The 10585-nt window shown below is 38.5% G+C and overlaps 1 protein-coding gene across 2 annotated transcripts; it reads right to left on the bottom strand.

Moving 5' to 3' along the window:
* Window positions 1-236: 236 nt before the first annotated feature.
* On the bottom strand, window positions 237-10378 carry fam78ab (family with sequence similarity 78 member Ab). 2 transcript variants are annotated; one of them, XM_028462313.1, is made up of 3 exons: window positions 10067-10378; window positions 8919-9225; window positions 237-1208 (listed from the first exon to the last, which is right to left on the bottom strand). In XM_028462313.1, the coding sequence occupies exons 2-3, from the start codon at window positions 9179-9181 to the stop codon at window positions 683-685; spliced, it is 789 nt and encodes a 262-aa protein (XP_028318114.1). In that variant the 5' UTR covers window positions 9182-9225; window positions 10067-10378; the 3' UTR covers window positions 237-682. The 2 variants fall into 2 exon arrangements, with proteins under 2 accessions (XP_028318114.1, XP_028318113.1); XM_028462312.1 differs by lacking the exon at window positions 10067-10378 and having other exon boundaries at window positions 8919-9568.
* Between the last annotated feature and the right edge of the window lie 207 nt (window positions 10379-10585).

Genomic DNA, 10585 nt, shown 5'->3' with positions numbered 1-10585 from the left:
ACCCCTAACCTTATATAACCCATAACCCTATATAACCCTATATAATCCTAACCCCTAACCCTATATAACCCCTAACCTTATATAACCCTTACCCCTAACCTTATATAACCCCTAACCTTATATAACCCATAACCCTACATAATCCTAACCCCTAACCCTATATAACCCTAACCATATATAACCCTAACCCCTAACCATATATAATCCTAACCCCTAACCCCACTACATCCCTCCACATAACCCAAAAAAAGTCATAATTTAGAGAACAACACTTAATGACTGCCTTCATCACACCTTATTCATGCTAAGGACAGATAATGTCAGCCTTGTGTATGAAACTTCAAATAAAGTGTTACCGAAAAAAGTCCTTAGAATCATCCACTCACAAATCCTACGTCTCTTGGCCTGGAAAACCACGATGTACAAAAAAAGAAAAATCAAAAACACTTCTATGATTGAGCACAGTGAGACCCGACCCAGTTTAAAGGTAGAATGGTTGCAGTTTCTGAACTCCTTGGAGCTGGTTTTTGTTTTTCTCTTCTTCTTCTTCTTCTGTTGTTTTTTTCCAAACAGGGGAGAAGAAGACAAGAGGCAAAATCTGGTAAAATAAATATCAAAAAGGATCAAAGCAGCTGGTGGTAAAACCCTATGATACAAAAAGAGAATCCAAGGCCAGTCTGGCTCAATATTTGGGCGGGATGACTACAATGGGGTCACCATTCTTTGGCCGCCACATCAGCACCTGGGCGTCGTTGGCGTTGGGCTTGATCATAGCGTTTGGGGGAATGGGTTCGTTCCTTCCCAGAATATGTGGCGGCTCCTGAGCAACGGGCTCTCTAAGCGTGGCCCTTTGACCCAGGGGCTTTTCGGGGTCCACTTGAACATGAAGACGCATCCTCCAGCGGATCGTCTGCAGGACCAGGGTCTCTGAGGTGGCCTGGTTTATGGCCACCAGCCAGGTGGTGAAACTCTGGTCCCGACGGATGCTGGTGAGCTGAGGCACGTTGCTGTCACTGACCGGCACCCCCCAGGTCACACTGGGGTAGAAGTTGTCGTTCATACCAACGGTGAACTTGCTGTCCTTCTTTGTGGGGCCCACCACGGTGCAGGTCTCTGTGGTGTTGCCGTACCACGGGTAGTTGACCCCGTCCGAGTCACTGATTGCCTGGATTTTGCTGTCACGCAGGTCGGGAAGCTCCCAACTGGACCTGAAGGTGAAACACGTATTAAGATTTACCTTGAAATGATCATCAGGTGTGTGGCGCGCGCCCTGGTGGGAAATGGAGGTATGACAGGTGGGGCGCGACAAACGGGAGGACATTTTTAATTTGATGCCAATCTTCTTAAAATGCCTTTCTTCATTGACAATAAAGATCTTTAACACTAAACAAAACACCTACACACAAAGAAAGTAATAATGAGAAGCCTAAAAATGTAGCAGAAATTAAAATAGCATTAAATTATTAGCGTGATTAGATATGCGACTGGGAACAAAATGTAACGCAGAACTGAAGTGCAAAAATAACTATTTATGTCGGAACAATAGATGACTTAAAAAATGTATTTCCTTTTTTGTTTTCTGAAGCTTTTTGGCACAGATTGCAAACAATGTTTCGTTATTTCCTTTATTTCCGACTACTGAACTTTTACCTTTGTTTTTATGCAGGCGAGTAGTTTAATTGAGTTTTCATTTATTAATGAAATATGTTTTTTGCATTCCGAAACATGTTACTTGTTCCTTGTTAGTTAATTTGATATGTGCACAGTATTTCCTTTTTTGTTTTCTGCAGCTTTTTGGTGCAGATTGCAAACAATGTTTCGTTATTTCCTTTATTTCCGACTACTGAACTTTTACCTTTGTTTTTATGCAGGCGAGTAGTTTAATTGAGTTTTCATTTGTTAATGAAATATGTTTTTTGCATTCCGAAACATGTTACTTGTTCCTTGTTAGTTAATTTGATATGTGCACAGTATTTCCTTTTTTGTTTTCTGCAGCTTTTTGGTGCAGATTGCCAATAACGTTTCGTTATTTCCTGTATTTTCGACGACTGCACTTTAAAAAAACTATTTTACACAGGCAATAAGTTTAGTTTAGTCTTTGATTTATCATGAAATAGGTTGTTACTTGTTCCCGGTTATTTCAATAACTTTAAAAATGTGTTGTTTGTCAGGATTGTTTGGGGGGCAATGGGTGCACGTAAGGGTTGAAAGTTTACCTTCGTTCAAAGTGGGGAATACCAAATAAAGTTTGAGAACCACTGCTTTAGTCACAGGTTCTCAACTCATGGTTCAGGACCCAAAAGGGGTTCATGGACATGTTTTTAGGGGAAAAAACCTCCGACAATATCTTAATAAAGCATTTTTTATGCAAAAGGAAGTGCTTTACAATGTGTTAGTCTTATTTGTGACAAGTAATTGCAATAATTTGATACCTAAAGTTATGCAGTATCTTATACTGATAGCAGTTTCATTCGATTATTTCAATTATTGAGTTTATTTAGGTCACGACTTGTCTTTAGGAATTAAAATATTAAGACAGAAAAAGATGTTAAGTTTTCATTAAACCTCTATTTGCAGATTGATGCATCTTTAACACAGTCAGAGTGATCTATGAAGTAATAACTGTGTGAGGAGGAATAAAGAGCGATACATTGTTCATTGTATTAAATAGAGCTTTTCAAATAACAGCTACAGCTTCAAAAATAATCACTGTGTGCTCGCGTGTAATAAAAGTCAAACGTTTAGATTCATCAGTCAAATATTTCTGCATATATTAGTGATGCGTGTCGGAAAGCGTCATCATTTTAATCTGGGTGCTTTGAGGTTGAAATACAAAGCTGGATACACCCTGAGCATGTGACTCGTTGACTAAAAAGTGCTGCTTCTCTTTCCTCCGACCAGCCCTCCACTTTCCGCCTCAGCAGGAGAACGATTAGCTTTCACTTCCTGAAACTGAGGATCAGCAGAACTGAGAAGAGGACAGTGTGTTCGCCTGTCTGACCGAGCCCCCCCCTTCCCACCACCACCACCACCAACACACACACCCACAGAAGGGAAGATTATCATGGTAGACATGGCTCGTGCACGTCAAGGATTGGGCGTGCATGCATTTTGTGTGTGTGTGCATTACATAACACTCCTCCAAAAACAATTTGGAACAGGATTTTTTAAAATTAGCATGAAAGTACATTTTTCAGGATCAGTCTGGTGTCTGGCACCTTTATTTTGGGGGTCGCGGGCTTAAAAGGTTGAGAACCACTGTTGTACCAGATCAGCTGCATTTATAAGTTCAAGGTAACATGATAAGCATGTACAAATGCAGTGTTTCTCTCTCTCATCATCCCTGAATTTGACCACACCTTCCTAAACGTGGTAAGACATATTTTATAGATACAACTTAAAAGTTGCCTTTTTTTAATGCAATCAAACAAAAAATGGATTTGCAAACAAAAATAAATACATTTGCAAACAAAACTAACATTACTATTTTTTTTTAATGCTGGTGATGTTCTCATGAAACTATACATTTAGCTTATGTTTATTTTAAATATTTGCGCTTTGATTGCAGTTCAACTTCAAAATGTATAGTTTCATGAGAACACATTTTTTGCATATTTGCAAACATAACCAGCATTGTTATTTTTATTTTTTAATTAGTAACGTTAGTTTTGCTTGCAAATCTTTTTTTTTTTTTTTTGAAATTACAAATCCATTATTTTTGTTTTGTAAATCCATTTTTTGTTTGTTTGTTTGCAGAAAAAAAAGACACATTTCTCTCTATAAACTATGTGCAGCTGCTCTGAACCTTCAACCTACTCCTTATTTCTGTTATTTTCAGTCACGTTGCTATTCTTCCTCTTTCCGAAACGCAGTACGCAGGAAGCAACTCTTTTTTGCGCAATCAAGCCTTCTTTTTTGTATCTTCCCCCACCACCGCCTAGGGTCTGTGTGTAAAAGCCTCCTTTTGTTAAAAGTGGAAAAGGAAAAGCTTGAAGATGGACCATTTAAAAGTAAACACTACTCGTCTATACTGCCATGCAATAGGATCACATTTTATTATTTTAAGATGTGCTCACTGAGACTGAAAAAACCACAACTATATTTATATTCATGTGTGTTGAATGGTAACAGGTGCTCAATTTCCCCCCCCCCCCCCCCCCCCACCCCCCACCCCCCCACTACTAGCCTGTGGTTAGATGGAGGTGAGATGCACCATCTAAGGTGGTGAGGGAGGTGTGAAGCGGATACACCCTATAGTCTCATGGCTAACTGTGCAAATAATTCCTCTCCATTTCATTTCATTGCTATTTATTCACCATTTCTACCAGAATGCAACTGGAAGCTTCAATTATTGACGCAAAGCTGAAAGAAGTCATATCACACTTTTTCTAAACTCGTGGTTCTCAACCTTTTCAGCCTTCAGTCATGTGGAGGCGGGGCCATCTATAAGGGAGAATAAAGGGGAGAGCTTTTTGGGGCCCATCCATAAAGTCAGCAAAAATGATGGTCCATTGTTTTATCAATATGTGATAACCACATGTATTTATTTATCTGAATAATATTCACTGTTATCCAGGAAGTTTAAGAGTGACAATAATGGGTCAACACATGTGACATTAGGTGGAAAAGTGGTGGAAAAAATGTGGAAATTCAATGGAGATGTGACAGAAATTGGAGTAATGTAGCAAAAATGCATTAAAAGGAGCAAAAATATGGCAACAAAAAGTGATGAAAATGCTTTAAAATATGGCAAGTTTGGTGTAGTTGCAGAAAAAGGGTAAAAAGGTTACTTCAAAGTGTCAAAATTGAAACAATTCGAAGGAACAATTCGTATTAACTGGCAAATAACGGGCATGACAAATCGTAAATGTGGTTAAATTGGCAAAAATAAGCAGGACATATGTTGAAAATAGGTTAAAAGTGATAATAATGGGTCAAGACATGTGACATTAGGTGGAAAAGTGGTGGAAAGGGTTTAAAAATGCTGAAAATGTCTTGAAAGTGGAAAAAATGTGCAGAAAAGACATTGAAATCCGATGGAGATGTGACAGAAATTGAAGTAATGGAGCAAAAATGCATTAAATGGAGCAAAAATACGGCAACAAAAAGCGATGAAAATGCGCTAAAATATGGCAAGTTTGGTGTAGTTGCAGAAAAAGGGTAAAAAAAGGTTACTTAAAAGTGTCAAAATTGAAACAATTCGAAGGAACAATTCGTATTAACTGGCAAATAACGGGCATGACAAATCGTGAATGTGGTTAAATTGGCAGAAATAAGCAGGACATATGGTGAAAATAGGTTAAAAGTGACAATAATGGGTCATTAGGTGGAAAAGTGGTGGAAAGGGTTTAAAAATGCTGAAAATGTCTTGAAAGTGGAAAAAAAAACATGCAGAAAAGGCATTGAAACTTGATGATGTGGCAGAAAAAATTGGCTCAAATTGTTCAAAAACATATTTTTAGTTTCTTAAAGGCATCTGGCGACCCCAAGGTTGAGAACCCCCTTTGTTACAAGACCTCTATAAACCAAATACATCAGGATGGAATACATGAAAAAATGACACATAACTAAAAACATAGTTACTCCTGATATGATCGCCAACTTTGGAATTGAAGATCAACTAAAAAAGTCTAAAAATTCATTTAAAAGTGCTTGGGAAATAATGGATTTCCTTAGAGAGCTCACATGCTCTTCCAACATGATATCTTGGATCATCTTCCTCAGCTGTTCTGTCCAAATACATCCCATGGAAGCATCTGGGAGCCCACTCACCTCCAGAAATATGTAATCTGGTGTTTTTTGCCTTTGGGTGCATTAAAATGTGTTCTTTAACGCCACAAATATTGTATAATAACAATATAATATCACATGTAACATGATTCATGCTGGTCTTTGTAAACATGGTGCTAAGCTAGTGGCTGCATACCAAAGCCCTCTATACAGAGCAGAGCTATAAATACACATATATCAGTTACATTCATATTAGCTTCACTCCAGCCATGATTAGTGAGCTTCTCTGTTAAAATGACCAATTTTAAAACACATTTTTAAAATATGTGTTTCTTTTGTGGTCTTGATAGTTGTTTGTTTTTGGTTTTTTTTTTTTTGCTTGAAGAAAACTTGATCAAATAAAGTTTTTGGAACTCCTGAGCAACATTTAGAAATATTTACTCCCTAGTGTCCTAACATAACCTGAGCTCTGCTTAATAAAAAAGGGCTGAATCTTGAATCTTACACAAACCCATAACTACACGAGTGCGTTCTTTCACTTTCTCGCTGTCATTGTGACACACGCGTAGGCCTGCACAGGGGCGGAGGTGGCAGGGAGGGGGACGAAGCCTCTAATCTTAGCCGTGCAGCGTTCAAACATCCTCTGCTGTGGTGCACGTCTGCAGATAAAAACCTCCTCCAGATCAGCTTATGTTTTCCACTGACACGATAAGACTTAAAAATGCTGCAGCTCTTCGACCTCACACTGTGTGAGGGAGACCCTCGTGTCATTGTGTTTCATGTGTCAGAGCAGATCTGGGTTTATGTGCTTTTTGAACAACGGCATTGATGAATGGAGCCAATTCCAAAGGTCAATACATGTATGTAATCCTACATCACTGTGCCTTCTTTAACATCACTGACACTTTCCAGTGAAAAGAACAGATTCAAACTATTTGAACTTTAAAGTGCTCCAACAACACGACACAATATTTTATTTTATTTATTTTTTTGCTGCGCGATCTCTTTTCTAAAGGTATAAAAATTCATAAAATTAAAATAGGAACAACTTAACCCTCAGTTTAAATCTGTATTTCTGTTTCCATCTTTGTTCGCATGTTTATAGCTTTTATTGTTTTAAAACCACCTTAATCATGGGGCCGCTACTTCCTGTTTATGGGTGTTAACTCCTGAGTAATAAACATTAAATGTATAGACTAAATCGAAATAACCGATTGACAAAAACCCCTAAATCGCTCACTTAATTAGTTTAAATAGAACCACAATCATTATTGATTAGAAATAAGCATTACATGCAAATGTCCAGACTGTTGAGGAAATCACTTTTTTTTGTGTGTCGCTATTTATCCCTTTCAAGGCTCTGAATAGGTCACTATAATCCATCGCAGGACTAGCAAACATGAAACATATCGCAGGCTTATTGCTGTGGTGGATTTAATAACCTCATATTCACGCTAATATTCATAAAAACGCCCTGAATTATTGAACCCAGGACCGTCTGGGACCTTCCATGTTCTGATCTACAAAGCGTCACACAAGCAATAAGTGATGGACAGGAGGAAATAAATGCAGAAATGATCACGGCAATTAAACTTTGACTTTTTCATCAATAAGTAATAAATGTTAAACAAATATATTTGTTTAAAAATTCAATTAACTTCTCCAAAACAAAACAAAAAAAACTGCAGTTTAACTGTGGCTGTGATTACAAAGAATAATTGAGTTTTTAAGAACTTAAACATAAATGAGCTGCAGTAAACACATGTATTAATGTTGAGTCTTAGTGTTCAGCATGTTTATAACAAACTATATTCTGGTGTATATACTGTAGATAAACACCTCTGCCTGCCTGGAATGGACCTGGAAGTCTTTTGTGAGGAGTTTGCATGATTGTGTTGGTTATGATTTTCTCCTGAAAAAATTCAATGAAAATCAATGTTTTTGAGATTAATCAGCGAATAACCTGATCTGAGATTCTGTGACTGTCAGGCATGAGACGGGCTGTAGACATCGTACCTTTCCTTATGCCCATGTTTGCTGCAATTACTTGGGGTCTTTTTTTTTTTTTATTTAGTATTTTAGTTTCCCCTTCAATAATGTCCAAATGAACCAAAACATACAAATCCAATTAAGATGAACATATCAATATATGTCAATAAAGGCCAGTAACTTTTAAGGCTATAAAGAACGATCGGTTCTTTTGTCTATACCAGTAGTTCTCAACCTTTTCAGCCCATGAAACCCCCCCCCAATAAAGGTGTCAGAGACCTGGGACCCCCACTGTATGTGGAGGCGGGGCCATCAATAAGGGGGAATAAAGGGGAGTTTTTTGGGGTCCATCCATAAAGTCAGCGAAATGATGGTCCATTGTTCTATAAATCTGTGATAACCGCATTTATTTATTAATCTGAATAATATCCACTGTCATCCAGGAAGTTTATTATTATTTGCACCATAGTATATAGTATATATATCTTAAAAATGTAAATCCTTGTTTTAATCAGAAATAAAAAAATAGATTTAAAAGTTACCAAAAATGGTGGAAAAAGTGGTGAAATAATATTTATTTTCAAAAACTACAGAAATTGGTTAAAATTTGCAAATGAGCGTGGCCAAGAACAGACAGAAAAAGTGGTCAAAAGGGTTGAAAGTGTCAATATTGGCCTAAAAGTAGAAACAATTAGTTTAAACTGACAAATAATGGGCATTGACAAATCGTGAATGTAATAAAATTGGAAAAAATAAATAAAATAAACATGAAATATGGCGAAAAGAGGTTAAAAGTGACAATAATGGGTCAACATATGTGACATTATACGGGAAAAGTGGTAGAAAGGTTTTATAAGTGCCAGAATTGTCTTGGAAATGGAAAAAAAATGTGCAGAAAGGCTTTGAAATTTGATGAAGAAATGACAGGAATTAGAGTAATGTAGAAAAAATGCATAAAAAGGGGCAAAAATATGGCAAGAAAAAGTGATGAAAACAGGTTAAAAATATGACAAGTTTGGTGTAGTTGCAGAAAAAAGGTTTAAAAAAAAAAAAAAAAAGCAAAAATGGTCTCAAATTGTTCAAAAAATATTCTATCAGTTTCTTGAAGGCACTTAGTGACCCCCTCCCAGTGTCTCACGAAACCCAAATGGGGTTGCGAACCCAAGATTGAGAACCAAAGCACCTGATTATATACTTACATCCCTTTATCTCCGTACGTATTAAAGAACTCCATGTGGTTACACGCCTGTATCCAACCGATGGTCCACGTCTCCTTGGCGGCCACCGGCGGCACCAGCACCCGCGCAGTCGCTCTAAAGTGCGGCGTCCGGTAGCGCAGGACCACACCGGACGCTTCATCGATGCTGGTGGGGTTTGGGTCGATGGAGGTGTTCAGATCCAGGACGACGATACTTTCTCGGAAACTCTTGGGCTTACACCTGATACTGTGGATGCAGCCCATTGCATCATTAAAGAGCAACACAATCCACAAGAAGGTCCAGAGGTCTGGAGGAGAGGAAAGACGCATGGACACAGCGGGACGGTCACCACCACAGTGTGATGATCCACCACATCTCAAAACTCCAAACTCCACTTAATCTTATTCAAATCAGTTCATCTCAGATTGATGGAAAAACATGCAAAAAAAATCGGCTCTTAATAGATGTTGGAGTGCACATGCTTCTTCTTCTTCTTCTTCTTCTTCCCTGTGCGTAAAAAGCCCCCAAAAAGCAGCTCAGGTGCAACAGCGTCTCTTCTATTTGTGCTCAGATGTTTTTTTTCATGCTGTCAAACCACACGCCATTCCCTTTTGTATGAACAGTCTCCAATAAAAAACACAAAAACAAAACAAAAACCTTTTGGCAACACGAATCCACTAAAGAGGAGTGCTGGAGTTTAATTATGGACTAAATAATTAACCAAAAAAAAAAAAAAAACTACTCATTTTGCAGCTGCTGGCGTCTCCTTTGTGTATAATTCAGTATATATATAGGTTACAACGCCATCAGAGGATAATAATCTCTCAACATGGATAAAGCTTTATATCCAGTGGTGACAAAAAAAAAAAAAAAAAAAAAAATCTCGATGATTTGGAGAATCGAGGCGGACGCAGGCAACTGATGGCATGTAAGCATTAATATCCTTAAATGAACACCTTACAAATGCAAATATCATCTGAGGAGCGAGTGACAAGCACGACTATATATTGGCTCGTGCAGTGCAATTTTTTTCTTTTTGCATGAATATTGCTGTAATTTCATGCGTCAAAATCCGACATGCACACGGGGAAAAGTACCGCTAGAACCTCCGGAGAGGAGAGATACAGTGAAAAAAAACGGTGGCTCACACAGTTCACTGGTCAGGGTTCATTCCGTTGACTCCGTTCCGTTAGTTTCTCGGTGAATTATTTCACCGTCCCGGTGAGAGCCGGGGCGCCTGCGTGCGCGCTGACACACATCATCCAGAGGACACCGCCGGGTCAACTTTTGCGTCCTCATATCCATTCTCAGAACTTTAAACATAAAACAGAGACAACATGTAAAATAAAAGCCTTAAAGTTAAGGACGATGTCACATGGTTGAGTCTGTCCAACAGCTGCAGAGAAGATGGAATTCCTGTCGTTATTTCTGAGATCATCTCAGCCACTGCAGGTTCACCCGCTATGCGCTGGTCTATCCGAGCTGCCTGACAAGCAGCTTTATAAAGCTCTCACTGACGTCACTTCCTCTTTCAGCTGCAAGCATGTTGGGAATTGTAGTACAATTTTTTTTATATGTATATATATATTTCTCAAAGGCAGGGGTTCTCTACCATGGGGTCAGGACCCCATTTGGGGTCGCGAGACACTGGGAGAGGGTCACCAGAT

This window comes from Gouania willdenowi, chromosome 12 (genome assembly GCF_900634775.1).
Source record: "Gouania willdenowi chromosome 12, fGouWil2.1, whole genome shotgun sequence".
Classification (NCBI taxonomy): domain Eukaryota; kingdom Metazoa; phylum Chordata; class Actinopteri; order Blenniiformes; family Gobiesocidae; genus Gouania; species Gouania willdenowi.
The sequence above is the reverse complement of the archived record's forward strand: the minus strand, read 5'-3'. Positions and strand labels throughout refer to the sequence as shown.

Coding starts and splice junctions, on each gene's coding strand:
- fam78ab (XM_028462312.1), bottom strand. CDS start 9,247: ATGCGTCTTTCCTCTCCTCCAGACCTCTGGACCTTCTTGTGGATTGTG. Junction 1,209..8,918: donor ACGTACGGAGATAAAGGGAT/GTAAGTATATAA, acceptor TTTCACCTTCAG/GTCCAGTTGGGAGCTTCCCG.